This window comes from Suricata suricatta, chromosome 2 (genome assembly GCF_006229205.1).
Source record: "Suricata suricatta isolate VVHF042 chromosome 2, meerkat_22Aug2017_6uvM2_HiC, whole genome shotgun sequence".
In the NCBI taxonomy this organism is placed as follows: Eukaryota; Metazoa; Chordata; class Mammalia; order Carnivora; family Herpestidae; genus Suricata; species Suricata suricatta.
The window spans coordinates 6,178,952-6,195,361 of NC_043701.1; the positions used below are offsets into that span (position 1 = coordinate 6,178,952).

General features: G+C 64.1%; 1 protein-coding gene across 1 annotated transcript in view; it reads right to left on the reverse strand.

Moving 5' to 3' along the window:
* Positions 1–959: 959 nt before the first annotated feature.
* Positions 960–16,410, reverse strand: part of LOC115304319 (SCO-spondin-like) — a 52,008-nt gene continuing 36,557 nt past the window's right edge. Inside the window, exons 73-103 of the mRNA XM_029954475.1 lie at positions 16,193–16,392; positions 15,681–15,847; positions 14,518–14,678; positions 14,101–14,324; positions 13,478–13,519; positions 13,152–13,307; positions 12,442–12,651; positions 12,110–12,277; positions 11,257–11,388; positions 10,909–11,155; positions 10,486–10,638; positions 10,363–10,409; positions 9,861–10,205; positions 9,362–9,529; positions 8,645–8,775; positions 8,275–8,399; positions 7,996–8,042; positions 7,461–7,739; positions 6,998–7,156; positions 6,715–6,831; positions 6,124–6,262; positions 5,789–5,988; positions 5,514–5,641; positions 5,276–5,418; positions 5,102–5,148; positions 4,129–4,337; positions 3,728–3,823; positions 3,536–3,596; positions 3,118–3,248; positions 1,735–1,885; positions 960–1,121 (exon numbers count right to left, since the gene is read on the reverse strand). Coding sequence (XP_029810335.1) covers positions 1,099–1,121; positions 1,735–1,885; positions 3,118–3,248; positions 3,536–3,596; positions 3,728–3,823; positions 4,129–4,337; positions 5,102–5,148; positions 5,276–5,418; positions 5,514–5,641; positions 5,789–5,988; positions 6,124–6,262; positions 6,715–6,831; positions 6,998–7,156; positions 7,461–7,739; positions 7,996–8,042; positions 8,275–8,399; positions 8,645–8,775; positions 9,362–9,529; positions 9,861–10,205; positions 10,363–10,409; positions 10,486–10,638; positions 10,909–11,155; positions 11,257–11,388; positions 12,110–12,277; positions 12,442–12,651; positions 13,152–13,307; positions 13,478–13,519; positions 14,101–14,324; positions 14,518–14,678; positions 15,681–15,847; positions 16,193–16,392 — 4,606 coding nt within the window. The 3' untranslated portion in view covers positions 960–1,098. The remainder of the gene's footprint in view (positions 1,122–1,734; positions 1,886–3,117; positions 3,249–3,535; positions 3,597–3,727; positions 3,824–4,128; positions 4,338–5,101; positions 5,149–5,275; positions 5,419–5,513; positions 5,642–5,788; positions 5,989–6,123; positions 6,263–6,714; positions 6,832–6,997; positions 7,157–7,460; positions 7,740–7,995; positions 8,043–8,274; positions 8,400–8,644; positions 8,776–9,361; positions 9,530–9,860; positions 10,206–10,362; positions 10,410–10,485; positions 10,639–10,908; positions 11,156–11,256; positions 11,389–12,109; positions 12,278–12,441; positions 12,652–13,151; positions 13,308–13,477; positions 13,520–14,100; positions 14,325–14,517; positions 14,679–15,680; positions 15,848–16,192; positions 16,393–16,410) is intronic.

The following is a 16,410-nucleotide window of genomic DNA, read 5'->3' on the forward strand; positions in this document are numbered from 1 at the left end:
CTAATCTCTGCTCAGGTCATGATCTCATGGCTTGTGGGATCGAGCCCCCCATCGGGCTCTGCACTTACAGCTCCGAGCCTGCTCGGGATTCTCTCTCTCCCTCTCTCTCTCCACCCCTCCCCTCCCCTGCTCTCTCTCTCTCAAAATAAATAAATTGTAAAAGAGAGTTTAAGAAGCAAGGGATTTGATGGCACTTGCTGCATTCGAGCGATTTAAAATGACAGGTGGCTCTCACTTCCAGCTGGGTGCACACAGAATTATCCAGGAGGCTCCCAAGAGTCTGATTTAATGGGTTCGGGATGGGGCCTGAGCACTGGTAGGGCTTCAAAAGCTCTCCAGGTGCTTCTAATGTGCAGAGACTGACCATGCGGACCATGAATCCTGAGGCGGAAACAGGAGAGAGCCAATGAGAAGTGAGAACCTGGTGGGCCCAGTGAATCTGAAGTAAATGGTAGCAGTGGGGCACCGGAGCAAGGAAGCTGGGAGGATCAGAAGTCATCATCCATAGGTAAATATTTGGAAGTGTTTGAAAATATCTGAGTTGTGAAGGGCAAGGTCATTGTAGGCGAGGGGGTGAGAACTGAATGGATTACCCACATGGACACTGAGTGTCCGTGGTGAGGAGTGTGACCCATGGGCTGGACTCTTCCCTGAGTGACCAGGAATGGCATCAGGAAGCACGAGAGGGCGGTGTAGGTGGGCAGCACCAGCTACAACCAGCTACGCCCAGGAAGAGGGCTCTTTGCAGGAGGAAGAGGCCGAACTGGGCAGCAGGAACCAACAACCAGAAAACTTCAGACTTTATACTCAACCTGCTGAAGTGCAAACCGAGGTTCACCAGCACGTCAGATTAACAGAAGTCTCCTGAAGGCAGCCTTTGTGCAGGTCAAGGCCAGGGTTCCAACCTGCCCTACCTCCCTCTCCCCTCTGGTCCCCAGAGGTAGACTCTGCACACGGGCTTGCTGCTGATGTCACTTTATTTGGGATGGGCTGGTATCAGGGCATGGAGTGGACGGGTGGGCATGGGAGGGGGAGGTCGGTGCCTCTGAGCCTCATGATCGAACCAGGGAGGATGGGCATCCTCATCCAGCGGAGCTGTCAGTGCTTTGAGAAATCACCTCCTGGAGGACAGATGAGGGGGAGATGCACTAGCACAGAGGGACTGGTCAGGCCTGGAAGGGGTGCGGCTAGAGGGGGAGCAGTGGAGCAGGAAAGAAGACCCACTAGGAAAAAGCCCAGAGAAAGGCAAGCTCTTGCCCTGCGCTCCTCCTCCTTGCCCCACCCCCCGCCCCCCGCGGGCTCTGTGAGCGCCCCTGCACCTGTTTCTCTCTCACCTGCCACAGTGCGGCCCGGGGACCTAACAAGAACCAGGCACCTGGCAGACGCTGCACACATGCGCTCCCACAACGCCCCCCAACAAGCCTGTGCACAGTGTCAGCCCGGTCGCCAAGCTGAGGTCACGGATCCTCAGCAAGGAAGGAAACAGATGAGCCGGGAGGAAGCAGCTGTGACCGACTCCAAACACCCAAGCTTGAGTTGGATCAAAGACGAAACCAACAAGAAAGCCAAGACCGGGGATGGAGCGGGTCGGATGAAGGAAGAACCCCACGACGCCCTGAGCTTCGGGAAACCAGGGGCCTTTCGGAAGCCCCCCACCCCCGCCCCCGCCCCGCCGGGGGGGCCAGCCCAGATCCCCGGCCCGCCCACCCCGGCCCCGACCCCGCCCAGACCCACCTTGGCAGGCGCTGCACTGGCAGCTGCGGATGGCGGGCAGCACCACGGGCTCCGCGTGGCCGTCGGGACAGCGCAGGTGTAGGACCCGCACGGGGCTGTCGGGGTCCAGGCTGTAGCTGCAGCAGTCGCACTGGCTCTGCAAGTAAGGCTCCTGCGGGAGGGCGTGGCTGAGCTGGGGCGGGGCCGCGCGACTTTGCCCAAAACACCTCCCTTCCCTCTTTTGGCCTTTCCCACCCGAGAAAGCCCAGCACTCCTCGGCCCTGGGCCACCGGGCAAGGGAGGGGTGTGTCGCCATCAAGCTCCCGTTCGCCAAGAAGCCCTCCTCCTTCACCATAAGCCCCAGCCGTCGGAGCGTGCACCTGCACGTTGAGAATGCTTTTAACTGCTCATCACGGCTGCTTTGAGCAGGGGAGAGATACAGCCCGACCCCAAGGGCCTCACCATCCCCTTGGACAGACAGATCTAATGCATTCCGACGCTGCAAGTTGGGAAGCTCTAAACTGCACAGTTCTGATCCTAAGTGCAAAGTGAGTTCTCACTCCAGACCCCTCTTGCTATTCGACTATACAATAACTATATAAGTGTCACTGAACATTTGATTTAACTTCTGTGTAATTCCATTTTAGTTTTATTTTGAAACGGGTAAGATATTCAACAACACCAAGTTACAAAAGATTCAGTTTTTAAAAAAACCTTCTGGGGATGAAGAGTACAGCCTAGGGAGTGTAGTTAATAACATAACAACACTGAATGGGGAACATTGTGTCATTTACAGAATTGTGGCATCGCTATGTTGTGCACCCGAAACTAACAGAAACATTGTATGTCAACTGTACTTCAATAAAAACAAATCTGCATCTGATTTCTATCCCACAACCACTCACTTTTCCTCCCAGAAGAAAAAAATCTCTTAACTCCTTTCCTAGGTTTTAACAAATCTAAACATTATTTGGGAATATTGGACGTACAGGGACCCAGGGGAGCAGAGAGTGGCCACGGGCTGAGGACTAGGTAGGAAAGTGCCTCTGTCTTCCAGGAACAGGAATGGCGGGGACAACGCTGTGTGTAGAAGGCCTGTCCCAAAGAGTTTTCCCTCGCTATATGACGGCTGTGATGTCAGAGCCTGACTTAGCTCCGTTGTGCCCACAGCACCGGGTGGACGCCTGGAGTAGGCTTGGAGCCCAAGCCCTGCTGAGGGTCACACGGCCAAGCAGCAGGTACAGGCCACCACCTTGGTGAAAACTCGCCCTTGGCTCTGAGCTGTACCCCTTTGAGATCAGCTGAGTCCCTCATGCCCCCCGGGCTCTGCCCAGACCTACGGTCGCAGTAGCAGCCCCTCGGGGGTGCAGGCTGACCTGACGCTCCTGGGCCTGCACTGCTCACCTCAGGCATGACGTTGATGCTGGAAGGGCAGTGCCCACTGCAGTAGCTCACTTCCACCTGGTCCAAGGAGCAGGCGCCCTTGGTGAGGTTGCGCAGCTCCGTGAGATGCCGGCAGGAGGCTGCCTGCTCCTCTGTGGGAAGAAGGTGAGCGTCGGAGGTGGGGCAGGACAGAGAGAAAGGGGCTCAGTGAAGGGACTCTGGGTAAAAGGGACATTGTGGACCTGAGGGGCACCTGAGGCTGTTGGGGCTGCGGTGGCCAGGCGCCATGATGCAGCACTGGGCGTCGCCACTCTGCTCATCCCCATGTTAGGCGGCCCCGGGGAAGGCAGGCCTCCTAGGTGGGGCATGGGAGCAGTTTGGGAGAAGGGCCCAGAGCAGGGAGAGGCATGGCAGGCAGCGCCCCAGGGCCCCGGCGTACCCGGAGTCTCTTGGCGGCAAGTGGGACAGCAGCTCCCCGGCTCCTTCACGCTCACCTCGCCCTGCAGAGGGAGTGGTCCCCGGCGCACTCAGGAGGATGACCCCAGGGCCGTGGCACTGCCTGCTCACGACCCTGACAGCAGCCTCTGGGGAGGGACCCAGGAAGGACAGCAGCAGGACTACAGGTGGGTACCTGGGCACAGGTGAAGAGTGGGCAGCGCTCGGTGCAGACACTCCGCCCATGGAGGCAGCGGCAGCTCTCACAGGCCTCCTGCCATTCGGATCCAGGCTGGGGAGAGTAGGGGAGAGCCTCCGTTCCTTCTCCACCTGCATCTCTGCCACTTGTCTGTGCTACCGCCCCATCCCCGAAACCAGCCTGGGGGCCTAGTCAGGACAGCGGCCAGAGACTAAGTCGGCGACAAGAGTCTCAGGAGGGAGGTGGGCTGATGGGGCCCTGAGACTGTCCCCGTGTGATGGGCGATGGCCCGTGGCCGAGCTGCCCGCTGCTGCAGGCCCTAGCGAGGGAGAGGAGCCCGTGGAAGGGGTCGGGGTAGGGGGAGGACTGGGTGGCCCCGAGGGGCTGCCGTGTCTCACCGGGTGGGGACGCCCCTGGTGCCAGCACTCGCAGTGGTCTGCAGGCACGCAGGGGCCCGCCTGGCTACGGAAGTGTCCATGCTGGCACACACAGCCCGGGGCCTGCCCCGCACGGCAGCTTCCCTGGGTGTCCGTGGCATTGAGATCCCGGCACGTCCGCTCGCAGGGCCCCAGGGCCACCTGCTGCCACACTTCCCCGGAGGGGCACTCTGCCAGGGAAGACCCCCCCACCACCACTCAGGTCAGCCCTGGGTTCAGCCTCGATTCTCTCCCCTGCCACACCAGGCACCCCTAGAGCCCCTCCTCCCTTCCCAGTGCTGCCCACGTGACCCCAGCAGCCCCTGGAATTCTAAGCCTCCAAACATGCCTGTCTGCTCGTATCCACCTTACAAATACTAGCAGGGCCTAGCTCGACTCTGGCGTTTTCCAGGAAGCCTCCCCTGGCCAGTCCTGTCCACCCTGACCTCTCCATTTGTGGCACCGATTTCCGGTCCTGTGGGTGCAGCCTGCTGGCCAGACACTGAAACTGTCTCCTTCCTGTCCCTGCCTGTCCTGGTGGGTGAGCTAGCTCTCAGCAGCCAGACTGGGGCTGCCCAGGGCTCAGCAGGCCCGTGTGTCTCTGAACCCATAGAGCCCAGTGTGCCCGAGCTGGGCACCTGTGAACCCTTAGCCAATGCCTGTTGACTCAGGGCAGACACCCCTGCCTGGGGACTGTCAGACAAGGGTCCTACTTTAGTTCACCATCTGTCTTTGCTTCCTCATCCGCAGGGAAAGAGCCCTCCGCTTCCTGCATCGCTCACAACCCTACTCTGTGCTCACGGGACCGCCGCCAATACCAGTGTGGACAGAGCAGGGAAGGGGCTTCTTGAGAGAGCCCACCGCCTAGGGCAGGCAGCACCCCCTGCCCTCAGCCGGGGCCAACCCCACCCTGGCTTAGGAAGGCCCAGCAGGGACCTGGACAGCCATATCTCACCACGACAGTCAGCGGCGGAGCAGCTGAACGCTCCATCTTGGCAGATACTGGGAAGACAGAAGCACGTGTTCAGATGCCTCCCGTGTCCTCCTCCCCACCCTTATTCTCAGCAAGGCTGCCCTCCACCCCCTCCCTGCCCCAGCCCCCCTCCAGGCCCCCCTGCCCAGCCCTTACCAGCGCGTGCAGTTCCTGATGAGCTCAGTTCCTGGGGGCAGCTCCCGGGCCTGCTCTTCAAGGGTCAAGGTCAGGCCCCAGGGCAGAGAGATCTGGGTGCAGGGGCACGCCACAGGGGGCACACACGTGCCATTGTGCAGCAGCTGCGACAGGGCAGTGCAGGCTCGGTTACACTCATACCACCCGTTCTCTGCCTCCCAACTGCCCCCCGCCTCGGCAGTCAGTGCACTGCACGTACCTGCCCCTCGGGGCAGCCACAGCCAGGCCGGCAGGGCTCCTGCGCACAGAGGGCATCAGGCTGCAGATGCGAGCAGAGGCGTGGGCACGAAGTGGCACAGGCACGGAGCACCTGGCCAGGCGGGCACTCTGGGGGGAAGCGCACCAATGGTGAGATGAGGTCCCAGGGAGAGGACGGCCTTGGCCCCTCCACCCGCCCTGCCGGACGCCAGCTGAGCTCAGCAGCAGCACTGGAGGGAAGGGAGATACCCCCCACCCCCCACCCCAGGTGCTCACCAGGGCAGGGCTGGGGGTTACATTCCTGCTGCTCTGTGTCCTGGGCCTGGCATGGCACCCCCACAGGACCCTCCTCACAGCTCCGATGTCGCTCCCTGAAGCCCCCACCGCAGGGAGCGGAGCAGCTGCTCCAGGCGGACCAAGGCCCAAGGACTGGGCACTCATGGTGTGGGCACACCAGGGATCCGTTGGTACAGGTACTGGGGACAGGGATCAAGGGCACAAGTCAAGGTGAACAGAAACTTTGCCTGCCGGTAATGCCCACACCCTGACCTGTCCCCAGCGTCCCACCTAAAGCGCCCATCCCCTGCTTGGCCACCAGGGGGCAGCCATACCAGTTTTTGCAGTCCAGCTGTACCACCTCTGCTGGGGCCACAACCCATGAGGCATTGGGGCTGGGGAGGCCACAGCGGCAGGAGGAGATGGGCACGCAGCGCCCATCCTGCACCAGTCGGCCAGGGGGGCAGCGGCAGCCTGATGGGGGTGGGGAGGACACACATAAGGGAGCCCTCTGGCAGCCAGATGGGGTCCAAAGCCTCGGGCTCACACGGGAGCACCCTCCCCTACCCCAGCCCCCCAGCCCCCCAGGCCCCACCTGACGGTCTCCACACTGTTTCCACTGCTGGAGCACAAGAGGGAGTCGCTCTGGCCCACCCTGTGTGGGCCCCACCCCAGGAACCGTGAGGCTGCCTGAGGACATCCTCACAGAGGAAGCCCATTTTGGGTAAGGCTCGCTCTATGCAGAACCCCTACCTGGTTTCTGAAAGTGACCCAAGGATCCCCTTTGCTGCCCTATAACCTCTGACCCTGTAGCACGCCCCCGCCCGCAGGTCACATGCTGTCTGAAAGGAGGGGATAGCGAGGTAGGCTGCTGTGGTCTGAGGCCCCAGGGTTCCTAGGCTGGGCTGTGGGCGTGGCCTGGCCACCTGGGCGGCAGGGTCCCTGCAGACACTGCACGCGGTCCCAGAGGTCCACACAGCTTCTAGGGCACTGGTTGGCACAGTCAGGGGTGGGCACGGTGTCCTGGGCTTCGCAGCTCTCCCCTGAGGACCAGAAGATAGGGGATGTGCTGGGGATGGACTTTTGGGCCCCCAGGACAGCAGCCGCCCTCCAGCCACGCCTCCAGGAGCTGAGGCCACACCCTCGCCAGGTGCTGCCTCCTGAGTTACAGCCCGTGGCCCCGCCTCCAGATGCCGGGATGGGGGTTACCTGGGCAGGGCCCCACGTTGCAGCTCTCAGTCTGAGCCCACGGCCCCCTGCAGCCTCCTCCAGGGGGCCCCCCTGCCTCCCTCCAGCGTAGCCGGAAACCCCCACTGCAGGACACCTGGCAGGGGCTCCAGGGCCCCCAAGGGCCCCACTGGCATAAGTCTGGAGAGATAAAATGGAAGTCAGCACCCAGCCCACCTCCCCCCTGCATCTTGCTCCCACCCTAAGTCCTTGGGCTCCAGCTCTGTTAGGCCCTGAGCATCTTGAGCCCCCTTCCTCCCCTTTCAGCGGCTGCAGGCGGCCCCACCCAGCACCAGATCCCCAAATCTTGCCAATCCCACAAGCCCTGGGGGTAAACAGGACCAAAATAAACAACCTGGCCCAGCTCGACCTGGCCAGGTACCTCTCCCTCCACTCTCACTTCAGGCTCCCTCCTGCCCGGTTGGTCTCTGGCCCTCCGTATTACCCTGGCAGGCCCTAGGGTCCGGGCAGAGGCGTTGCTGGCTGAGGGGTGCAGTGCACAGGTCTGGGTCCCCAGCCCACGGCCTCCCCGTCTCCGGGTCCAAACAGAGGCGATGGCGGTGCTGCTCCGAAGCCAGCAAGGGGGCCAAGGTCGGGGAGAGGCCAGTTGGGTGCTGAGATGGGCGGTCCTCTAGGGCAGTCCTGGAGGCGGGGGCCAGCACACCAGGGGGCAGGCAGGGCCCACAGGGGGACCACTCGGACCACCCGCTCAGAGGAAGAAGACCTAGGAAGGGCAGCGAGTGGGCACCCTTCTTGTGACCCTCCCTGAGCCCCCAAGCCTCAGTGGATGGGGAGCGAGGAGACCCAGTTATGACCAGGAGAAGCTGGAAACAGGAAAGGCTGCAGGAGGTTGCTGCGGGGGGGCCAGGGGGAGGGTGACCAGCCGTCCTGGTTTGTCTGGGGCTGTCCTGATCCTAGACCCAGGAAACTCCCCAGTCCTGGGAAAATGGGGATGGTGGGTGTCTCCAGCCCAGCGTTACCTTGACAGCCCTGGCCGGTGCACTGCAGCTCCCCGCGCCGGCATTCGCTGTGGGAGGGGGGTGGTCAGGGTAGGACCGGGGAAACCATACTCAGGCCAGAGCGGTGGGGGGGGGGCTTATGTAGGGGTGGCCTGAGCTCTGGGCTCATTTGGAGCAGGATGAGGTTGGGGTTGGGCCCGGGCCTGGGCGATTTACCTTTGGGGCCACCTTCCCCCCACATTCCCTGGCCCCAGCCCTCTGACGCTGCCTCCGCGCACCCCCCCCCACCGCCAAACTCACCACTCTTTGCAGCCCAGCTGCAGACGGTCCCCAGGAGTGAGAGTCACCTCGGCCCCGCCTTCTGTGATGTGCAGGCAGTTACACTGTTCCGGGGGAATGCAGCCCCCAGCCTGCTCCAGCAGCCCCTGCGCAGAAGGGGACATAGGGACAGAGCTGTGTGGCGGCCACCTCTGCACCCTAGCACCAGGGCTGGGTCTGCTCACAGGCACATAGCTGAGCGAATGTGTGGGCACACGGGCATGAGGCAGACGGTGAGGGGCTCTTAAGAGGCACCGTGGGGAGGGTCGTCACCACAGGCATCGCAGAGAGAGGTGCAGGGGTGGGCAGAGACCCCCTTCTCCTGGGGCGTCTCTCTGGCTCCACCCCTCACCTCGGGGCAGTAGCAGCCAGGCTGGCAGGGCGGCAGGTCCTGGCAGAGCCGGCGGCTCAGGTGGGTGGCACAGAGCCCAGCACAGGGGGAGCCGCAGGCCCGGAACTCAAAGGGAGGCGTGCAGCTGTCCTCTGTTGGGGAAGAGAGGCCAGCAGGCTGGTGGGGGGGGCAGCCCAAAGATGCCCTGCGCCTCCCAAACCTGGAGCACGTAGCGCACGGCCCCATCAAGGCCCCTTGGGGCCTCCTTGTAAGAGTGCAAGCCTGGCCCCAGGCTGCCGGGAAGGACGGACCCGTGCTGCCCCATCTAGCACCCACTGGGCCCCTGCAGGTGTCTCTAGGGAAGGGTCATGACAGTGGCGCCTTGGAGAGCCAGGTAGCTGCATGGAGGACGGGGCCTTCAGGGAGCGAGGGGGCCTGGCAGGCGCTCCAGAGGTTAGCAGATGGGAGGCAGGGGAGAAGAGCTGGAGGGTGGCCACGAGAGGCGGGCAAGACCTTCTGCACCTGGGAGCGGCTGCAGGTGGACAAAGCCTGCAGCTACAAAGTGGGGAGATCACAGAAGAGCTAGGGGGGCGGGGATGAGACCGTAGCTGAGGGTGAGGCAGGCGAGGCATGGGGCTGCTGAGATCGGGGGTCAGTGCAGGCAAGGGCGGCCGCCCTGAGGGCCTGGGGGCTCGCTCCAGGGATCCCCTCTCTGGCCTCCTGCTCCCAGGGCCTCACCAGAGCAGTTGCCGACGGGGCAAGGCCGGAAGTGGCCATCCAGTCGTGTGCAGGGGGGGCCCGCCCCCGCCCCTCCAGGCGCCGCTCCCTGGTGCCGGTAGCGCTGCTGGACCAGCACCCGACAGGAGCACCGCGTCCAGCTGCTCCAGCTGCTCCAGACGCATTCCTCTGGGGACCAAGGTGGGGGGATGCCAGCCAGACCCCGCCAGCCTCTCCCCTCCCTCCCTGCCCTTCCCCTCCCCTCTGATATCATCCCAGCCCTGGCCAACACCCTGCACAGTAAAAGGGCAAAAGGGAGCCAAGAATTCACACAAGTCCTAATTCACTGTGCTCCCTGTCCCCTAGCAGCGAGGGTCACATCCCAAAAAGCTCAGAGGAAAATGGCGGGAAGAGGAAAGAGAGGAGATAAAATATCAGGGGGCTAGATCTGCATCTTGGGAGGACCATCTGGGGTTTGGGAAAACATGCTACTCCCTGTACCTCTCCTGTGCACACTCACCCAGGCAGGGCCCTGGGTAGCAGGCCCGGGTGTCCTGGTGCAGGAAGGTGCCATTGCAGGTGGGGTCGGCTCTGGCCAGTGGGCAGGGGCAGGACCCAGAGCGGGAGGCCAGGCCAGGGCCGCAGCTGCGGGAACAGGGCCCCCAGGGACCCCAGGAGCAGGCGTCCAGCCGCCCCAGACAAGGCTGCCATCCACAGCGCTGGGTCTGGGTGCCAGGGCCCAGACAGGGGGCCCCACTGCGGTGAGAGGCTGAGGCCATGCAGACCCGGGTGCGAACCTGGTTTCCACCTCCACAGGAGACGGGGCATTCGGACCAGGGGGACCACAGCGTCCAAGCCCCAGGTACTGTGGGAGGGCACAGGTGAGGTCAGAGGAGGTCCCGATGGCTGGTCGGGACCTCCATGGCACAGGGGGTGGTGGTGGGAAGTAGGGGTGGGAGGGAAGTATGAGACACACAGCAAACACAGGTGGGCGGAGGTGGGAGCGGGGTGTAACCCCAGACCTGCACACTCGATGTCTTCGCATATGATGCCCTCCGGGGTGCAGGAGCTGAGGGGAGGAGCCTGACTCAGGAATGCTGTCACCTACCAACCCCCCCCTGCCCCCGCCTCTGCCCCAGGCTCACCACTGCTGGCACTCGCCCTGCAGCCAGCTGTCCCCCAAGGTGTGGAGGCGGGCACCGTGCAGGCACAGGGGTGGGCATGGGGGCTGAGGGCAGGGCTGGCTCTGGGACTGCTCCTCCCGGCACTCTGGAGCCCACGAGCCAGACGTGGAGGACCTGCGTGGGGCCCGGGGCACGGAAGGTGAGTGATGGCCCAGGGCTGGTCCTCACTCCTCCACCTCCTGGCGGGACACCAGACGGGAAAGCCTGGGGTGGGCGCGGAGGCGGCTGAAGTAAGATAAGGATGACCAGGGACAAAGGTAGGGCCAGGGCTCAGAGCGGGTTTGCCCCTCCAGGGGCAGGAGCTCTGCATCGGAGAGGGGGGAGGTGTCCAGGCATGGCAGACTGGGACTGCAGGAGGTGACACTGGCCGAGCCCCATACACACCGGAAGCGACTCTGCTGCCCTCCGGACCCACACGAGCGGCTGCAGGGGCTCCAGGTTGACCAGCGGCTCCAGGCGCAGTAGGCAGGTGGCGGGCAGGGCTGAGCCATGCAGGAGAGCCGCCCGGCCCGGCAGGTGCAGGTGCTGCAGGCCTCCCGGTGCTGGCTCCCTGGTGCCCAGCCATGGCCCTGGGCATCCGTGCACTCGCAGTGCCCGATGGGCACACAGCCTCCGTCCTGCTCCAGAAAGCCTGCGGGGAGGCAGCCCTCCAGAGCGGTGCGGGCACCCGGGGCCCCAGCCGCCTTCCCACTGAGCCACTGTGACGCGCCGACGGACCAGGGCAGCACCCACCGTCAGAGCAGCGGCAGCCCGGCTGGCAGGCCTGGCCGTCCTGACACACGACCCCCTCCTGGAGGTCTGAGCAGCGGCGGGGGCAGCGGTTGGCACAGCTGTTCATCTGCATGCCTGGTGGGCAGCCCTGCTCTGAGCAGATGGGGAAGACCCGAGTCAAGAGGGCCCCGAGCACCCGCAGCCCTCGGCCTGCCTGCCTGGGAACTGTCTTACCTCCTCAAAGATGCACTCCCGTCTTTCTCCCCGCGCTGGTGCCCTGGGAAACATGGGGCTTTGGGGGGGCCTGGGATTGGGACATTCTGAGTGACAGGGAGTTCCTCTCACCTACCTGGGGGTTCCCGGCACCTGGTCTGGCACCCACTAAGTGTTGTTGAGCTGGACTAAGTTTGTGCATCTAAAGAGCCCCCATGCTCACCTACGTGGCTCCCTTGTGTTCACCTGGAGGGGACGTGGGTGGGGATGTCTAGGTGGAAGGCCCTAGAGTGGCCAAGGTCCATGGGGTCCGTGAGCTCGGAAGGAGCTGGAGCTGGGAGGAGCCGGTCTGGCTCAGCCCAGGCACAGGTGCACTCACGACCATAACCCTCAAGTCCTCCGAAAACCTTGACGGGGCTGGGCGGTTCAGGAACGGGACGAGGGGCAAGACTGAGAATGAGCTCCAGTGCGGGCTGGGGGTGGGCAGCTCACCCCGGCAGGTCCTCGCCCCGTGCCCAGATGCCACCGTCCACCCCCTTGCGCCTCAGGGTTTTCTCAGCTGGCCAGTGAGCGTCTCCATCACAAGGCGTCACCTTGTGAACCAAAGTAGAGGTAGGGGTGGGAAGAGCTGTGCGGGACATCTCCCTCCCCCTCGCCTTACCACAGGGCCCGGGATTGCAGAGCCGCACGTGGTGCCTCTCCCCCACACAGGGGGCACCCCCGTTCTTGGGCGGGGGGCTGGAGCAGCTGCGGCTCCTCAGGGCCCGGCCCCCCCCACAGCTCCGGTCACACCAGGACCAGGGGCTCCAGCGTGACCAGCCTCCAGGCACTGCGTGGAAAAGAGAAGGGCCAGGTGAAGGATGTGGCTCAGGCAGCTGGAGGGCCCCCAACCTCCCAAGAGCCTGGGGCGGGGTCGTGTGCAAAGACGGCAGCCCCACAGGGGCATGTGATGCCAGGGAAGGGTGTGCCCTGGCCCCCAGCAGCCCGCCTCACCTGGGCAAGCCCACAGGCTGCAGAAGCGGAGCTCCTGGTATGCAGTGAGGATGTCAGGGCACCAGTGCCCGCCGGGCCCCGGGGGGCGGTACGCCCGCAGACGGCGCTGCTGGCCTGCCCCACAGCTTCGGGAGCAAGGTTCCCACGGGGCCCAGGCGGTCCAGGAACAGTTCCCGGCCACGCAGCCAGGGCCGGGGCACAGGGGCAGCTCTGCGGGCCAGGACAGGACCAAACAAAGCTGAGCTGGAGCCCTCCCTGACTCCCCCCTACCTCAGCTCAAGTGCACACCCCCTCATCTGCCAGGAGGAGCCGTGACCTCATCCAGACCTTGGGGCTCCTGCTTCGGGTCTGACACTGGCTCTAGTGGGGCTGTGGCAACCAGGCCTCGGTGTCTCCAGACTCACAGGGTATTGAGGGGTTTGGATGGGGATTTGGGGGGAGGGCTCAGTCCACACACAAGTCAGGATTTGCTGGTGTTGGCAGGGGCTCCCCAACAGCGACCAGGCTGGCCCCGTGTCCAGAGTCGCACACGGATCCACGATTAAATGATGGGGAGAGAGCTCAGGATTTGCTCTCAGGGTTTTAGATGCTGGGGGCTGGACAAGGGCCGGGAGTCAGAATGAGCAGTTCGAGGGAGGATGCTGGGATTAGAGGGGAAGGCCACAGTTCGGACATAGGTCAGGGTCAAAGGTCAATACCAGAAGGTGCACCTGTGCAGGCGGGCAGGTTGCAAGGGCGCTCCTGTGACGTGTCCCCCGCTGTGCAGTTTGCCAGGCAGAGGCGAGTGCGGCCACGCCAAGCAGGGTAAGCAGGGTCTGTGCAGGTGCGAGAGCAGGGGGACCACGGAGACCACGGGCCCCAGCCGCCTGAGGGGACAGGAGGGAGGGGCATCTCGCCTGAGAGTCAACCCTGGGCTCCTGGCCTCCCAGGAAGCAGGGCCAGGAAGGGAGGAAGTCCTGGGTTTGTTCTTCCCAAAGGGAGGCCTTGTGCAGGGGTGCAGGAAGTCTGGGGCCCGGACCCAAGGGGTCTGGGCTACCTGGAAGGCTTGTCACTGGCTCCGGGGTGGACTCTTCAGCTCCTGTGCCAAAGGAGAACCCTGCTCAGAATGCTTCTGGGCCTGCGCTGCGCCAGGACCAAAGCTGAGGCTGGTGGCCAAGTTCCACACCCATCGCCCCTCCGTCAGCTTGGTCTCCCATGGACCCTCTGGGCCCCAGCACAGTACTTCCTTGGCTCAAGCCGCTCCTGCTACCTGGCATTCCTTCCCCTCCAATGATTGTCCAAGTCCTCTCCCTCCTCAAGCCCCACCTGCTGCCTCCCTCAGGAAGCCCTCCTACATTGACCCTCTAGGAGATTCTCAACCTTCCCAATCTTCCACAGCATGTGTGCCCTCTGACAGGGCCCACCACACGCTGAAGTGGGTTATCTGAGCCCTGGATTCCAAGGTCAGAGTCCTCACTACCCTCCTAGCACACACAGAAGGGTGCATTTGGCAAGAGCTCCAGAAACGGTGGTGGTACCTGAATAGAAGAGACACGCAGAGCTAGCAGGTGAAGGAGAGAGATCCAGAGACAGCAACTCGGATGGGCAAAGACAGGGAAGGACGAAGGGAGGGTGGAGGGGTATGTGGCCAGCCAGACCCTCCCCTCCCGCTTCCCTCACCTGGGCAGGCTGGGCTGGGGCAGTACTTGAGCTCCTGGCGGGGCCCTCGGCAGCCCTGGCTGCCCGGGGCGAGCGAGGCCGGCACACACTGGCGGCTGCGGGTGCGGGTGCCCAGCCCACCGCAGGAGCGGGAGCACGGGCCCCATGGCCCCCAGGGACTGAAGCCATCAGTGGCCTTGGAGCAGTCGCCCACGGAGCAAGACAGCTTCCCATGCACGCAGGAGCTGGGGAAGGGGCATGGGGGTGAGGGGCTGGGCAGGACGGACCCTGGGAGAAAGGGGCGTTGGCAAGCACCTCCACCCCACAGAGCAGGGAGACAGAGACAAGGTTCCCCGGGCCGGGCCTGGCAGGAGCACGGCAGCCAATGCCCCGCCCTTGACTCCAAATTTCTCCCCCAACCCTCACCGTCCCCCTCACCAGTTGCTGCAGCCCGTATGGAGGGTCTGGCCTGAGCCCAGCTCATCTCCAGGCCCAAGGGGCTGACCGCCCTCTCCCCAAATGGGTGGGCGAGCCCCCGGGTCCATGTCGGCAGCCCCCAGCTCCTGCAGCAGCAAGGCGGTCATCACGCAGGGGCACTCCTGGCGGGGTGGGAGGGAGGAGGAAGGGCAATTGCACAGGTCAGGTGCCAGCCCTCCATGCCCCCTTGGACGAGGGGAAGTGGGGAGGGCATGTGAGGTTTCAGGAGGGCTCTGGGCCCGAGAAGAGCATTCCCTGGAGCAAATGGGTCCGTTTCCCTGAGGCAGGGGTGTGAATGTGAGAGCCTAGTGGCCTCTGAGCTAGACCTATAATGGCCAGGCGCTTTCCTGCATACTGGGCTCAGCTGGGACACTTGCGGGGCCCGGGGAGGCCCCCAGGAGGCAGGACTTGGAGGGCGCACTAAGGGACTTGGCACGTCCCTTTCCTTCCCTGGGGCTCACGCAGCATCACCAGCTCTCAGTCAAGCAGATGGGACCAGTGGGGGAAGCCACTGGACGCCGGCTTCAAGATTAGGATTAAAGACTGGGAAGGAAATCCCCACGGGGATGCAGAGCTCAGCAGGGCGGAGGTGGCCCCGGCCTGCTGTCCAGACCCCACAGCGGGCGGCAAGGAGTCTGGGGCAGACAGAGTGGAGGCTGGGTCACTTCCCCACAGGGGCGGGCAGGGGAAGGGGCCGCGAGGACCCAGGATGGCCTGCCGTAGCCTGCCCGGCGTGGGGGGCCACTGCCCTTTGCAGCCAGCTGCTGGGCATCAAGAAGCCAAAGGGGGCATCTGGCCACAACTCAGTCATGTGTGTCTCCACGTTGGAGCTGAGAGCCAGGGACAGCGGCAGCTGAAGAGCTAGCACCCAGACAAGCTCCCCATTCCAGGGAAGCGGCGACATCCAGAGCCTGCATGGCCTCAGCTGTCTGCTCTGGGAGCCCGACCCCCGCCTGACTCACACAGACAGCCTCACAGGCCCAGGCTTGTCCGGGGTCGCACGAGGAAGCGGGGAGCTGTGCAGAGGCCACAGGGTCTGCAGGGTGAGCAGCTGCAGGGGAGAGGGAGGAAAGGCAGGGGAGGGGAGGGGAGGGTCTTGGGCTGCCTGCTGAGTGGGTCCTGACCTGGACACAGGACAGGCGATGCTGGAAGGTGCCCTCGGGGCAGTGGCAGCCTTCTTCGCAGCCAGTGGAGAAGCAGCCCATCTGGCGAGTGACGTGGGCGCAGGAGAAGGGACACCCTTCGCCGGGCCGGCATTCTCGGTACAGACGTCCAGCCGGGCAGCCGGCCTCTGGGGCGACACTCGCATCAGTGCCCAGCTCTGGCTTGCACTGCCCTCCATGGCTACTTCTGCTCCCACCCCAGCGCCTGCTTACTCACCCCAGTACCCAATTCCCATGGCTCCCCAATTGTGCAGACAATACCCTCCCTGGGTTGTGCCCCTCAGGGCCAAGGTCGCATCCTCCTGCAGGCCCCCCTCTCTGCATCTGGCTACTTCCTCCTCCCTGTGCCCATCATTGGCCCCGGGAAAGGGCAGTGTAGGGGGACAGGATGGAAGAGGTCATCGGCATCTGTGAGTGAGCATCAGAGGCCAACAGGGGAATCGGTCAAGGGCAGACCCCGGGCCGGGGCTCACCTCTGCAGACCTGGGTGCGGCAGGTTCGGCTCTGGCGGGAAGGCCCAGGGCAGGGGGGCCGGGCGCACCTCCGGGAGCGGAGCTGCTCCCCTCCCCCACATGACACACTGCAGTCCTCCCAGGGGCCCCAGGAGCCCCACGTCCCGGGCCCAGGGCAGCCGGGCACCTCCTGGCACTGCAGGATGCCCTCCACACAGGTGCTGGGGACGAAGGGGAAG